Source organism: Dasypus novemcinctus, chromosome 6 (assembly GCF_030445035.2).
Source record: "Dasypus novemcinctus isolate mDasNov1 chromosome 6, mDasNov1.1.hap2, whole genome shotgun sequence".
NCBI lineage: Eukaryota > Metazoa > Chordata > Mammalia > Cingulata > Dasypodidae > Dasypus > Dasypus novemcinctus.
The window spans coordinates 82,660,888-82,676,910 of NC_080678.1; the positions used below are offsets into that span (position 1 = coordinate 82,660,888).

Genomic DNA, 16,023 nt, shown 5'->3' on the forward strand with positions numbered 1-16,023 from the left:
CGGACCTCCCCTGTGGTAGGCGGACGCCCTATCCATTGGGCCAAGTCTGCTTCCCATGAAAACGTTTTAAAACTGACTGTGGTGACAGATGGACTACTTTGCAAACATACTAAAAACCAATGAATAAAACACCTTAAATAGGTAAATTCCATTATATATAAATTATATATTAATAAAGCTCATTTTTTTAAAAAAACACATAATTTGGTGCCCAATAAATGCTTTAAAATAAGATAAAAAGCAACCCTAAAATTCATATTATTCCAAATATTGATCCTAATTAGCATTTTCCTTCATCATCTACTTCCTGGTTAATTCTACCTGATCACTTTTTTATTCTGTCATGTCGGTTCCTAAGGACTGTTTTTTTTGTTGTTGTTGTTGTTTTTATTTTGAGAAGGAGGGACTCATTTTAAACCAAGGGCTCAAGTCAAAACAATGACTAGTTTGGTTTGATAACAATTTTGCAATTCTGAATAATTCTTTTGTAATATACAGGTTTAGCTCTGATACAAACTGATTCACTAATAGAATTTTAAAATTATTTTTATTCACTCTTAAGTAAAAAATTAATGGTGAGTAGCTACATACACTTTCATACCGTTTTCAGAAGAATAAATAAATTTTCCTGGAGATTAATTTGCAATATGTATCGAGATTTTTTTTTAAAGCTTATAACCAACTGTTTATTGACCTTCTAAAAATTCATTCTAAGGAGTTTATCAGAAATATAAGCAAACTTAAATAAAGATATTCATCACAAAGCTATACAATCAAAAAAAATGAGAAGCAACCTAAATATTCAACAATAGAACAATGGTTGAATAAATTACAGTACTCTCATAAGCAGAATATTATAATAGTTAAAAGTAGCATTTTCAAAGGAAAAATGCTCATGGATATAAAGTAAGAATACCATGAAAATGCTTGCGTTGGCAGCACATATACTAAAACTGGAATAATACAGAGAAGATTAGCACAGCCCCTATGCAAAGATGACACACAAATTCATGAAGGTTTCCATATTTTTCTAATGAAGGATGTTGTTAATATGGGAAAATGTGGGAAAGATAGGGAGTGGGGCATATGGGAATCCCCTATATTATTTATGTAACATTTACGTAATCTAAGTATCATTAAAAAATTTTTTTAAGTATATAGGTATATATATAAAAAGAATACCATGAGGGACACGGACTTGGCCCAGTGGTCAGGGCGTCCGTCTACCACATGGGAGGTCCACGGTTCAAACCCCAGGCCTCCTTGACCCATGTGGAGCAGGCCCACACGCAGTGCTGATGTGCGCAAGGAGTGCCAAGCCACGCAGGGGTGTCCCCACGTAGGGGAGCCCACGTGCAAGGAGTGCGCCCCGTGAGGAGAGCCGCCCAGCGCAAAAGAAAGTTTAGCCTGCCCAGGAATGGCGCCGCAAACATGGAGAGCTGACACAACAAGATGACGCATGAAAAAGAAACACAGATTCCCATGCCACTGACAACAACAGAAGTGGACAAAGAAGAACATGCAGCAAATAGACACAGAGAACAGACAACTGGGGGAGAGTGGGGCGGGGGAATAAAAATAAATAAATAAATAGATAGATAGATTAAATAAATAAATAAATAAAAAGAATACCATGAAACTAATCTGTATACATATATTTTAATGGTCATGCTTTTTGTAAAAACAAATCAAAATAGTATCCATGCATTTAAAAAAACAATTAAATGCATTAAAATGTTGAGTGGAATTAGCAATGATTTTTACTTTGTTCCTTTATTTTACTTATTTTCCAAACAATCTACAATGAAAATTGTTGCTATTTTTTGGTAATATAAGGGGATTTTTCATTTGTTTTTGAACAGTTTTTTGGGGTGGGAAGGGACACATGTAACATTCAGCTAGTTAGTTCATGTATTATTTTCTATTATTTTGTATGTATTTATTATTGTTATTAAAACACTTGATATTTGTGTTTTCTCTTTCCTTATATTTGGAAGCTCACTGAGGTCAATTTGCCTTTCCTCATCCTTTAGATAATCTTAAAGGAGCACTTAGTAAATGTTATCGCAAAGTCTACAATCTCTCTGGATGAGAATTCTAAGATGCAGATCATAAAGAACATGTCTTAATATCAAGTCATATTTATTTGGTATCCTAGGAACACAGCAGATACTTAATAAACACTTGTTTGGCCATGATTAAACACAGGTTGGCATCATGTAGGGAACCTGCACCGTTACGGAAACTGCTACATCCGAGGTGAAGATAAAGTTCTCTGGGTTCAATTTCATAGAATCATGCTTATCATTGGGAGGTACCTTAAAAAAAAAGTCATCGAACCAACTCTCTCATTTTATAAGAACTCTGCCCTGTGATATTGAGTGACTTGTCCAAATTTATACTAAGAATTAATGTTGGAGCCAGGGCAATGGTTCAGGCTTTGAGTTCTAAAGTGTATCAATCTAAGTTATAAACATTTTTCATGTCTTTAATTTCCAGAAATAAATCTGTGATATGCATTTGCAGTATAATCTTCATTCTTCACACAGTATAATCTGTGGGAGAGTCAATGAACAGCTAACCTGCAAGCATACCACCTTCAAAAGTCTGAGAACACGAAACCTGGCAGTTCCTGAAGGGATCAGGGAAGGTCTTGATAGTGCTGGTTGAGTATGATCTGGAAATGCCACACTACAGACATGTCTCAATGTGAGTATCCTCACTGCTAGTTGGACCTGGAAACTGGATCTTGGGTTTAGTTCAGCTCCCAAACCATAGAAGGATCTTTCCCTCCCTTCAGCTACCCACCACCCAAAGACCTCTGAATCATTCCTTAGCACTGCATATAGGAGGAGCCAGGGGCAAACACTCAGTGGTCTCTTTCTTTAGGAAAGAACTGGACTGACAGTGACAATTCTTTTCTCATTCCTCCACTCTAGACACAAAAATGTGTAGCCCTTGTCCTGAAGGCTTTTTGAGCAAAGTTAGAAGTTCTACTACCTCCTACTGAGCTAGGGCTACTATTTAGATACACACCACTCCCCTTCTGCTCTTATCCTCTTGCTTTCAGTTTTTATATGCACCCCTCCTCCTGCCGAATGCCCTCCTTCCCTGGTTGCATTCTTACCTGTTTGGCTAAGTGGGTGCCAGGGCACATCCTGCTGTCTCCATGTAGAACAGCCAACTTGGGAAGCCTGGAGACTGGCCTGGTAGAGAGATTCCAATTCTGAGGTCTCCTGCTCTGTGTCTTGGTTCCAATGTGGATGTAAAAGGATGTGGTTTCTTTCAGGATAGGCTACACAGGTATGGAAATCATGGGCAGAGGACTTCACTCCTGGCCCAGGAACTCCATGTTTAAGCTGAGAATCATAGAGCCTTGTGACATTCACCCAGGAATCCAAGGGCAAGGAAGTCCCCAAGTCAAAGCTGCTGCCTAGTTTCTGAGGCATAGCATCTTTCACTTGGGATGGTTTCCCTTGGTAAGTACTTAATTCAGTCAACCTGGACTGTGCTCCCCTAGAATTTTCACCATTAGGGAACACAGAGTTAATACCAAGAAGATGATGGCCAGCAGGCTCTTCCCAGGATGGCAGTTTATTCCTACCATCCGGAGATGGTTGCTGTTCTTCCCAAGGGAAGTGACCTTTCCCTTGACCCTGTGGGAAAGGAGTCTTGGAGTCAGAAGGGGAGGAGTTCTTCCTTAGACTAAATGTCAAACTTCTATCCTGGGAATCTGTACCATCCCTTGTAGAGGCACCTTGCATCCTCTGGAATTGCTCTGCCAGAGAGCGGACAAGCCCCTTTGTGCTGGGAAACTCTGGCGTATAAGACTCCTCGCTGCTTCCATCCACTTTTGAAGTTAAGGACGTTTTGAGGCTTTTGGCTTGGAGGCATTGGTTAGTTTTCTGCACAGGATCAGGAGAGTGAAGCACAGATGAGGAAGCAGCAGGCATTATGGGATGGCAGGCCCTGCATAAGGAAAGGCTGTGCTGAGCTGAAGGAGTATAGCTTGGGCTATGTGAATCTCCTCTCTCGGAGGTGGCTATTCCAGCTGAGTGTGACCTAGGCAGTTCCAAGGATGGGTCAGCAGGATCCCGCTTTTCTTGGAACAGTTGTTCTTGAGCAATGCCTTTTCCTTCTTGTGGAAAGACCCTACTGCAGCTGCTGCTATCACCCCTGTAGCCTTGCAGCTTACCCTCTGGTATGTCCAATGGCTCCCAACCATGATGAGAATTCTTCTCAGTCCTTTTAGGTGTTTTAGGAAAGCACTGCCTGTGAAATGCAGAGGGATCAATGCTGCCCACCTCAACAGAAGTCAGAAGGTTCAAGGCAGATCTATTTGGGGAGCTGTGCTGTGGGACAGATGGGGCAGGTGATTCTGGGAATGGCGATGAATGTGACTCATGGCAGGAAGCAGGTGAGTGGAAGAAAGAACTGGCCCCAAACTCTATATCTCTGCAGGGTTCCAGTTGCACCTCCTGGCTCAACAATACTTGGAGCGGGATAGGCTGTTCACTGAAACAAATGGAGAGAGCCAGTCATGAGCTGCTTTGATTGACAAAAAAAAACACTTAGAAAAAGTACTGTCCCTCCCATTCCCATTTCTAGCTATCCACATAGGAAATGGTGAAAACAAATGGAAAGACATGCAGAAGTAGAATCAATAGTTCAGAGGTTCACAAAAGAGAAGACTTATGATCAGCTCACACCTAGGTCACAGACAAGATTAATCCTCTCTTTATTATATGCCCTGACCAAAGTTGTACATGGTAATGTTAGGTGGAGCACTTGTCAATAGTCCTCACTACCTGAAGTCCCATTACAATCACATTCTAAAAAAAAATTCCTAGTCCACATGCAAATGACATGAAAGGTAAGCAAAGCCTGGAAATCATTCACACCAAACAGCAAAAATCCAGGATGCTATATAGGGAAGGCAATCCTGTCTGGGGTCCTAAGAGGCAGCACAACCAAAGGAACCAAGATACCACATGTACAGCTATAGGGCGATTTGGGCTTGTGTAAATCAACCATTTCAAGTGTGTTTTCATAATGTAGACTTGGTTGTATTATTCAAAATAATGCACCATGATTGCCTTGAGATTGAGAATTGGAATTAACTGCATTTGGTTTTTTCAATAACTATTTTGTATTTCTGAGCTAAAAATTCAGTGTTACAAGAACTAAAATAAAATCTCAATCACTCACATACATCAAATTGTGTAAGAAGTTTTCTGGAAAGAGTTTAGCTACCTACATTGCTTATATTTGAAACAAGACTCTAATTAGATTTCCCTGATCAGCATTCAAATAGTATAGTGTACAATAAGAGAAAAGACAAAGGATGCTCTTTGCAATGAGCATAAAATTTGAATGATAAAATACTACAAACTCTCCTGAGTGTAGTTACCCACTCACCCTTACAACATTACAAAGAATTAAGATGTTCAAATAGGAAATTAAATCATAAAAGGTAATAATACCTAATGGTTAAGGACATGGACTTTGGAGTCAAACAGACCTGGATTTGAATTCCATGCTTCTTCTACTTACTAGCTGGGTAATGTGCTAGGTCACTGTAAGGTTTAAATAAAATAAAACACATAAAGTGCTTAGTTTAATTCCTGGGCCTAGGCAAATATCTGAAAAGTGTTAACTGCCTCTGTTATATTTACATTTACTCAGGTTTATTGACAGCCAAAATTAATTTTTACTTAAGTACATCTATTATATTCAAGGGCTGATATGGGAGAAATATAGTAATGGCATTGTTTTCCTAGTCCTGACTACAAGGATGCAAAACAAAGGGAATTTTTGTTTCTCTTTTCTATGGTTCAATCAAAACAAAGAAAATACTGTTTTCTCTGCCTCCATGAGAGATAGGGAATATTGAAATCTCAAAATAAAGCAGGTTGCTACCTCAACATGAAATGTAGCTCAGACAGCGCCATATCTAAGAACATAATACGTATAATTTATGTTAGCTCACAAGTCCAGGGATGAACTTACCGGAGGAAATTTGAACAAGTGGCCTATTGGTTATGCTATATTTTTGCATCTATCTGAAAGGAAAGGATGAGCTTTTTACTATATGTCTGACCTGAGAGAAGGAAATCTTTTCAGAGAATTCATCTCTCTCCCCTGCAGTAATCAAGACAATGAAAGCTCCCACTATGGAGCACCCATGGTCACTTCCTCCCCTGGCATCCATAAACTGAAGTGGTTCCCGGGTACTACCTTGTTGGCTGAGGGAGGACCCCCCCAGGGAGGGCCCCCCCCTGTGATGGGAGGCAGGCTGAGGGCTGCGACGGCTGTTGTGATGATTGCTGCTGCTGCATGCGCTCCTGCAGGCTCCGTGCTTTTCGAATACTGATTTGCAACTTCTTATCGACTAGGGCTCTGCTATGCGTGCTACAGCTGGCACCATGCAGGGCAAGTCTTAGTTTAGCTAAAATGCAAAAGAAAATATAGCAGAAACAGAACACAAAACACAAACAAAAATAAAAAGAATAAAATTGAACAAAAATGAGCAAAGATATGCAGTAAAACTCAAAATATGCAGCAGGAATGAAAGGCATGGATCATGCATATGCTGTCCAGGGCACAGAGCTGGCTCTGGCTATATGGAACCTTCATGGAAACCATGGAGACCACACAGGTTAATTCAAATTAAAAAGAAACAAAACAAAACAAATCAAGAAAATAAACTGGTGTTTCCATCTTAGAGGTTACCACTCTCGTCCTTTGCAACTGACCTGTCTAACTCTGGTCTTCATGGTGTGCTCCCAACCACCCCTTCCCAATGGCCAACAGCAGTAATAAGATCCAGACCTACATCTGTCTTTATAGGACACAGCTTCTTGTAGGATGCATTTAGGAATCAGATACCAATTCTAAGCCTTAGTCCTTTGATATATGTAGCCTGGTGATATTGTGTACTAAGAAGACAGGAGAGAAAGATAAAGGAGAATTAAATGTTGCAGTGGAAAGTCACAGCTAATTTTTTCAGGGTTTTTTTTTTAACTCTATAAACTCCACCTCACTAGTCAGTAACTACAGAAACAGCACAGTTGAACTCTAACTTTATGTAGGGACAGAGTGTAGACATGACTGGAGAAGTCATATGTGCACTTTGGCTTAAGTTATTCCAGTAAATACCCACAGGCCTCAGTGACAGCCCCTGGCACATTGGAAATCTGGCAGGCAGGAGAGCAAAAGTGCCTCAGTTTGGGAGGACGAGAGTGAGAAGACATAAAAGATGTTTTTATCCCATCTGAGTGACGACATTGGTAACACCTGTTGGGAAGTTAGTCAAAAGTGCCATAGCCATAGCGGTTAGAATTACTTACACATAGCTTCGTTACAGAGAGCCAAAGCTGCAGCACAGTCTCCCTTCTGTTCCAGATGCAGCGACTCTTCAAATACTGAATCTGCCTGCTGCAGGGACCTCTCAAAGTCGTCACTCCTCCCTGAAAGGGCCAGCACTTTTCATTTTCATTAGAGTTCTTTCCAACTTCTCCTAAGTACAGTTGCTTCCCTTTACTCTGCACAGATCCTTGCTGCTGATCCTTTGATCTACCCTTATTCCAGCTGTCCATTGCTATTAAGAATTCTCCGAAATCAGCAGGTGATCCATTTTTGCCCTTAACCCAGACCTTCCCAAGACCATGAAAGAGAGACATGTCATTGCTCACCACATATTACAACTCTAAGACCTCTCAGGTAGTCCCTCAAGGAAAGAACAAAGTATTTTCTATAGCAGAAGGGAGGATTCTTATGCCTGGAACTCAATTGCTCTTCCACATTTAGAGTAAGCTATATCTTGCCAACCTGTGTCAGAATTCCCAAGACATACCTCCACTAAAGTGTTAAGGTAAAGCTGGTTTTATTACTCTGTGGAAAGTTATCCAGACTACTTCTTTCCTATGTCAATCCACAGTCCTCTCTGCACACCTTGAACTGGGAAATCAGTATACCTCTTAGGCACAGGTGGTCTATGGTTCCTAACCTCAGTCTATCTACCAGGGTAGTTGAACTGCCCTGCTATTGGTGTATATGCATGTGTACCTTTCATTGGCACTACGAATGGACTTTTATTATGCCTTTGCTCACCAATCTGCCCCCAAAAGCTTTTCTTACACCAAACATGGGATATTCTATTCCCTCCATTTGAAAGTGTACCAAAGGAAGTGCAGAAGAGTCCAATATAATCCCAGATTTAAAAAGGCTAGAATGTACCTGAAAAGGCAACTTTTGTAAAAAGAAACCTCAAATTTATGTACCCCTCTTGGCCTTGACTCACTTAAAATCAAAAATTGGTAGCAATCTGGAACATAACTTTACCTGCAACTGGGACTGACAGCATGTTTTTGTGAAGTCATAGAAAAAAGATAGTCAAAATGTCTGAGTCATTTCTCCTATAATTTCCCTATCATCCACTTACCTCAAGCTGAAAATGCTAAGAAAGGTTCTTTCATACTCCTAATATTCACTCCCTAATTCACCATGGCCTTTGGACAGCAATGGGAAGACAGCAGAAGGAGCAGGCTGATTCTGAAGAACTGGGCATTCAGGTTCCACCTCACCTTCAGCAATGTGGCTGCCCCAACCCCCAGGGAACCTTTATAGTCAGAGGTAGGGTGGCTAGAAAAAGCAAAGAGGAAGGGGAAGGGGAAGGAAAGGAGAAGGAGAAGGGAAGGGGAAGGGAAAGGAAAAGGAAAGGGAAAAGGAAAAGGGAAAGGAAAAGGAAAGGAAGGACAGTTCTCTACTTTACAGAGAACTAGGCAAAAACTACAGTGGATCAATCACTGTACTAGATTTTAATTTTAATCCTCCAAAATCTTAGCAATCCATTGCTTGCTCTTCCAGGAGATGGTAAACTAAAGTATATGGAGATTGGCAATGAAATCTAGACAGTGGGATTACCCCCCAATTTTAATGTACTACCCAAATGACAGGGGGCAAGGAGGGGAAGGCAAAAGAGTCAGATGACAAGACACAGGTTTCAGGGCCTATTTAAGGTAGATACCCTAACTTTGTTGAACCCTTATTTTGAAGGCTAATTTCTTCTGGCATTATAAGACATCCTAAAGAAATTCCAGGAACAAAGTGATTAACAGTGCAGTTGAAGGCAAGCTTAAGTAGAGCCCATGCAAGTTTTAAGATACTGAAAGATGAATCATCACAAGATTAAAGGCAGTCAGGCTCTGTTCTCTGCTCCTGTTTTGCTAAGCCACTTCCCTAATGTTGTAGGTGGGAAATCTCAAAGGGATGTTTCTGCCAGCAAGCAGATTTTGGTTCCCTGCCTCTTTCCACTATTTCTGAATCGTGACTCATCTTTATTTACAATTTCTATTTTATTTTATTTTTCATTAAATATTTTTTATTAAAATATTTTTCATTAAAAAATATATTCTGTCTCTAATCTATAGGCTTTTAATAGCAGTCCCCAAAATCAGTGCCTATCACCAATCAAATATGTTTGTCACTTCCTACTTTAACTCTCACAGTAATAACTGAATTAAGATAAAATATTAAGTTTGCTAAAGAGAAGACAGGGAATTTATAAGCTTGGATCATTTTTTCCTTCCTCTCTGTCCCCATCACCCACAATCTAACACTTACAACAATTACCCTGGTTCTGCAGTTCATCTAAGTCCATGAAGCGGCTGGGATGAGGATTAAAGCCTTTAGCTGCCTCTAATTCCTTCTCCTGTTTCCTTCGAAGTTCCTGTTCCTTGGCCCTTCTGGCCACCTCTTCCTGTAATTCATCCAGTTCACTTTTGGAAGATTTCTCCCCACCTGGGATACAAGCAAGAGAGATGATAAGTTGCCATGTTTCCATAACTAGGACTAAGCACCTGTTGAATTTATGGCCACTAGTAGCTTTTCCTTTGGAAATCTCAGGTTCAACTTAGAACTAATATTTTCATAGTACTTTCCAGAAGAGATTCAGAGTGGGACCTGGGCAGTGAACTATAATGATAATAATTTTAAAAATATCTATTGAGTGTTTTGTAACAATAACAACATGACAACTAACAACTCTTGAGTACTTACTGTCAGGCATAATTTTAAGCACTTTTACACATATTATTTCACTTAATTCTCACAACATATGAGGAAGACACTATTATTAGGGATAAGGGAACTGAGTCTCAAAGAAGATAAATAATTTGTCCAAGGTAACATAGATGTTATATGCAGAGCTGAAGAAAAATCAAGAAAGGTAAATTCATTATATATGCTCTTAACCTTTAGAGAGCTATCACTGACTCACTGGGGAGCTTCAAGCAAGTCATCTTAATGTGCAACTTAATTTTCACCATCTCTTTAATAACGAGCTAATAAAATATCCATAGTAGTTAAAACTTCAATTTAAAAGATCTAAATAAATCTAGAAGAATGTCCATGATATAGTATGTGAAAACTCAAGAGACAGAGTAACATAAATAGTATGATTTGATTATTAAAAAAAAAAAAAATGGTAGTAGCCTCGATTGAGACAGCAGAGTAAGAAGCTTCAGGACTCTGACTTCCTACAGTAACTTTGAACAACCAGCAAGAACAGGCAGAAACAATTTTCTCAAAGCTGCAGAAAACAGTCAAAGAATGGTAGAAACAGGGCAAGTGCTGAATCAAGAAAAAGTCTTCCTAAAAGCAACAGGATCTCCTGGCACCTGGCTGCCCCTCCCCCAACCCCTCACTAGCTTGGTGCAAAGCCGAATGGTGATCCCAAGGTGGGTCCTTAATCCTGGATCCAGAGAAGCAGAGTAACACATGGGAACATATCAGGAGCATGTGTGCCTGGCACAATCTAACTGGTGGTAGCCTGAGGAACTGAAGCAAGACACTTGCCACAGGCTTACCATCCCAGAACTTGCCCTGCATATAGCAGATAGCTCACAGAGCTCTTCAACAGAAATGCTGTGGGAGAACAGTCAAGTCTGGCTGCCTGGGAAAGGGGATTGCTGGCTATAAGACATACAGTGCCCTGCCCAGGCCTGTGAGGAAAACCGTTTCCTAGGGAAGAGGGGACGTCTGTGTCCATGTAAATGGGAGAAATTCCTAGGACCACACATGCATGTCTGCAGAAAGGATCAGGGAGGTCCTATATTTTGAAATATTAAAATGTCCAGGTTTCAACAGAGTACAAAACACACAAAGAAATAGGAAGCAAAGCCCCAGGTAAAGAAAAAGATTAAAACATTAGAAACCATCCATGAGGAAGACCAAAACTGGGACATAATGGACAACAACTTTTTAAAAAAATGGTCCTGGGGAAGCAGCTGTGGCTCCATCGACTGGGCTCCCGTCTACCATATGGGAGGCCCTGGATTCATGTCCCAGGACCTCCTTGTGAAGGCAAGCTGGCCTGCGCCTGTGGAGAGCTGATGGCCCACACCAGCGGAGAGCTAACAGCCCACGCCCATGGAGAGCTAACAGCCCGCGCCTGCAGAGAGCTGGCACAGCAAGACAATGCAACAAAGGGAGACAAGCAGATACAGAAGAACGTGCAGCGAATGGACAGAGAACAGATAGCAAGCAAGTAGCGGGGGCGGGGGGAGGGCAATAAGTAAGTAAGTAAATAAATAAATAAAATGATCTCAAGTATGCTCAAAGAGCTCAAGGAAAACATGGACAAAGAACAAAAAGAAGGAGCTGGTATAACTTAGTGGTTGAGCTCCAGCTTCCCACATACAAGGTCCTGGGTTCTATCCCCTGCCCCAGTACCTAACTGCCGCCCCCCCAAAAAAAGAACAAAAGGCAATCAGGAAAACTATAAACAAAGAGAATATTAATAGAGATGGAAATTATAAAAAGAATCAAACAGAACTGAAAACCATAGCAACAGAAATTAAAACTTCCCTAGAGGGATTCAACAATAGATAGGAGCTGGCAGTAGAAAGAATTCCTGACCTTGAAGATGACACAACTGAAATCATCCAGTCTGTGGACTAGAAAAAGGAAAGAATGAAGAAAAGTGAACTGAGCCTAAGGAACCTATGGGATACCATCAAGCACACCAATATATTCATTATGGGAGTCCCAGAAGGAAAAGAAAAGAGAGAAAGGGGGCAGAAAGAATATTCAAAGAAATAATGGCAGAAAAGTTCCCAAATTTAGCAAAAGATATGTATATACATATCCAAGATGCTTAACGAACCCCAAACAGGTTAGACCCAAATAGAAATAGACCCACACTGTGCCATGTTACAATCAAGCTGTCAAGTGCCAAAGATAAAGAGAGAATTCTAAAAAGAACAAGATAGAAGCAAGTAGCCACAATAAGATTAAATACTGATTTTTATCAGGAACCATGGTGGCAAGGAGGCAGTGGGATGAAATATTGCAAGTGCTGAAAATAAAATATTGCCAATCAAGAATTCTATATCCAGAAAAACTGTTTTTCAATTAATCAATTAATAAATAAAGAGATTAAGACATTGCCAGATAAACAAAAGTTGAGGGAGTTTATCACCACTAGACTGCCTTTATAAAAGATGCTAATTAGAGTTCCATAGGTTGAAAGAAAAGGACAATAGAAAACAGATCAAAGCCACAGTGAAGACATAAAGATCTCCAGTAAGGGTAACGACATGGGTAATTATAAACGCCAGTACTATTGTATCTTTGGTTTGGAACTCTACTTTTTACTTCTTATAGACTCTAAAAGACAAATGCATAAAATGTAATGAGAAATCAGTTTTGGATTCATGATGTACAAGCATATAATTTATGACAAGAACTACATAGAGGTTTTTGTATACATAAAGGTTTGTGTACATGACTGAAGTTAAATTGGTATCAAATGAATGAGAATTTTAAAGAATTAGGCTGTTAAATTTAAGCCCCATGGTAACTACACAGAAAATATCGGAGAATATACAAGCCCGTAGACACAGAGATTAGAGTACAGGTTTTCGGTCCCAGATGGAATGGGGAGTTAACACACAATATTTATAGGGTTTCTCTTTGGGAAGTTGAGAAACTTTTAGTAATGGAAGATGGTGAGGATACCACAGTATTATGAATAAGATAATCCCACTGAATGGCATATTTGGGAGTAGTCGTGACAGGAAAGTTTATGGTGTATATGTTGCCTCAATTTTTTTAAAAAAGAGCAACTAAATAGACAATTACAATTAAATGCAATATATGTTCCTGGATAAGATCTAACAAGGGAAGTGAAGAGGCTCAAAAGGACATTATTGGGACATGTGAAAAATTTGGAATATAGAATGTAAGCTTTATATCAGTGTTAAGTTTCTACAAGGTGGTTACATAAGTAGATATCCTTGTTTTAGGAAATGTACATGAGCAGTATTAAGTGTTGAAGGAGCATGATGTATACAACCTACACTCACTTATTCAGAAAATAGATGATAGATAGACAGAATGATATAGCAAATGTGGCAAAATATGTTAAAATTGGTAGATCTGGGTATCGGGGGGGGGCTATGTTAGAGTTCTGTGTATGGAGTTTGTATTTACTTTTGTAACATTTGTAAAATGGTGGTGACCCACATATATGTACATAAATAAGCAGAGAAAAAGATATAGAAAGGTATGTACCGTAACGTTAACATCACTTACTTCAGTTTGAGGAAACAAAAGGGAAGTTACTGAATTGTTGGACTTGTTACAAGCCTGTTTTACTTTCAAAAAAATTTTTTTAAATATAAATAAAAATTTATTGTACAAAATTAAGGGTTTTGTATTTTACAGTTCACTATGGCTAAAAAAAGACTGGATAATTTTTTACGTCCTTCACAAAAACTCTTTCACTATGCCCCTGTCCCCAGCTATTAAAAATGGCCTGGCCAAATGTTATCAAAACAAATACTTATAAATAACACCAAGTCTTTTAAAAAAGACTGTCTCAAATGTTATTTCTTGGTATAGGTGATCTTCATAGCATAGGATAGTGTGATCTTAAATCCTTGTAAAGCATCCCTGGCAGCTCTAGCTTGCCCATCATTTTCAAATTCAACAAAAGCAATGTCATGTCTTCCAAGTACCAAGTAGACTTCCTTGAAACAAGGGTACTGATTAAAGAGCATGAATGACATCATCTCATTAGTTTCTTCTGGTAAATTTTTAAGGAATAAAGTATAGTTTGGAGGGTAATCAGAAACCTGAGGATTTGGTGTTGATTTTCCTTACATATTAGCTGAATTTGGTGTTCCCAGACTAGGCTTTTTGTCTGCAGTTGTTGCAGTCTGTTCCAGTTTTGGCTTTTTCTTTTCTTTGTTAGCTAATGTACCACACATTTTCGACATTATATCAGAATCTGTTTTTGCATACTGTATTTGCATTGGTTTACCATAAAATGGAAATACTTGTAACTGTCTCAAGGCATTTGTGGATGAGCCCAGTTTCTTAAATATAACAAAGGCCTGCCTCCTCATCTTCAAGTAGCTTCCCAGGACACCTCAGCAGATTAAACCATATTAGACAGACATCACCTTCCTTCAGGCATCTCACAAAGAGAAACCCCGCGTTGGGGAGATTGCCTAGTTATTACCTCAATTTTCAGCTCTGAATAAGTCAAAGATTTATTTTGAATCATTAGGACTGGGCCTCTTCTTAAATGCAATATACACTATGGCCACCTCAAATCTCCACCACTGATTATCTCATACCTGAAGTTCCACCATACTTTAGTTTCAGGATTTGACTTGTTAAAATGCCAATTTATCTGGGAGAAATCATACTTTAAACTGTTTTCAGTCCCTTACATTTAGTGTGAAGAGATCAAATCATTCTTTGAGAGCTTATTTTGAGAAGGATGGAATATGAGGGGAAAATAATACAAAACCAGAGATACCAGACAAGATACAAAGGCAAAGGTAGGGGTGAGTTTGACTTGCTTATTTCTCAGTTCTCACAATTCTCACAGCCTACATGCCCTTCCTCCCTTGATATCTCACGTCATAGAACTAAATCAAGAGGCTGCCCCTATACCAAAGAAGACCCTAGGAGGTAGGTAACCGTCTGAGGAATGGAGCTGCTACTGACACTGTCCACCATATTTCTCTCTTCTTGTTCCCACAAGGGCTTTCTCCAAGATGACAATAAATATTCAGGTAAGTCAGGATGGAGAATTAAAAATAAATAAATCCAAAGATGGGACAGAGCTCAAATCTTCCACATATACATTCTGACAGAATACTCAAACTGCTACTGTCCTCTAATTTCAAACGTGCTCAAGTGAGGCTGTTTATCAAATATGATTGGTAGCCAATCCAGTCTTACAAATTCAGTGTCTTTCTGCTTACCTGAGAGGGGATGGCTCTTTGTCCAGCCACTTACGGATGCTGTGGAGTCTACCTCCAGGATGCTACTGCTGTGAGATTTGGGGATGTGACGCCAGGCAGGGACCAACCCAGCTGATCTCTTAGCACTTGGATCCCTTCAAAAGAGAACCAAGAGGCTGGTTTATAAATGGAATTGTGGTTGAAAGGGGTAGTCTAGTGATGTAATTGCCAACTGAAAAAAAACTACAGAATAAACATAGAGAACCCAGAGGTGGATGAGGATTGTGGTTAATAATACAAATACAAGAATATTCTTCTATGAACTAGAACAAATGTACATCCCTAATACAAGGTGGTAAAAATACAGTGATGCATGGGAAAAGTACAATTAATGGACTCCAGTTAACAGCAATATTGTGATATTCTTACACCAATGTCAAAGAAAGTACTAAATCAACACTAAGGGTCAATAATGGGGGGGATGGGATTTTTCCTTTTGGAATAAAGAAAATGTTCAAAGGTTTACTGGGGTGATGACTGCACAACTCTGTGAAGTGAGAGCCACTGAGTGTATACTTCAGATAGAAGGTACAAGGCATGGGACTGTGTAACATACAGAACCATGTGGTGGAAGACGGACTGTGGTTAACAGTGCAAATATGAGAGTGTTCTCTCATGAACTAAAACAAATGTACAATACTAATGTACAGAGTTAATAATAGGAGGGTATGGAAAAATATACCAATGTACATTATGGATGATA

General features: G+C 39.5%; 1 protein-coding gene, 1 non-coding gene and 1 pseudogene across 51 annotated transcripts in view; 1 reads left to right on the forward strand and 2 right to left on the reverse strand.

Annotated features, from left to right (window-relative positions):
• Nucleotides 1-16,023, reverse strand: part of USP54 (ubiquitin specific peptidase 54) — a 141,139-nt gene that overhangs the window by 13,183 nt on the left and 111,933 nt on the right. For 32 of the 50 annotated variants that reach the window (XR_011649043.1, XR_011649050.1, XR_011649045.1 and 29 more), the window contains 5 exons: nt 15,282-15,415; nt 9,634-9,801; nt 7,350-7,469; nt 6,238-6,448; nt 3,128-4,515 (listed from right to left, as the gene is read on the reverse strand). Coding sequence is in view for 37 of the 50 variants with exons in the window: in XM_058299045.1 (XP_058155028.1) it covers nt 3,128-4,515; nt 6,238-6,448; nt 7,350-7,469; nt 9,634-9,801; nt 15,282-15,415 (2,021 nt within the window). In the remaining 13 variants the exon portion in view is untranslated. Of the gene's footprint in view, nt 1-3,127; nt 4,516-6,237; nt 6,449-7,349; nt 7,470-9,624; nt 9,802-15,281; nt 15,416-16,023 lie in introns of all 50 variants that reach the window. The other 18 variants (XR_011649042.1, XM_058299020.2, XM_071215861.1 and 15 more) reach the window with 2 other exon arrangements.
• LOC111759250 (U6 spliceosomal RNA) lies at nt 924-1,030 on the forward strand. The gene has a single exon (XR_002793307.1). It is a non-coding gene; the product is annotated as a U6 spliceosomal RNA (small nuclear RNA).
• LOC139439176 (U2 small nuclear ribonucleoprotein B'' pseudogene) lies at nt 13,890-14,938 on the reverse strand (annotated as a pseudogene).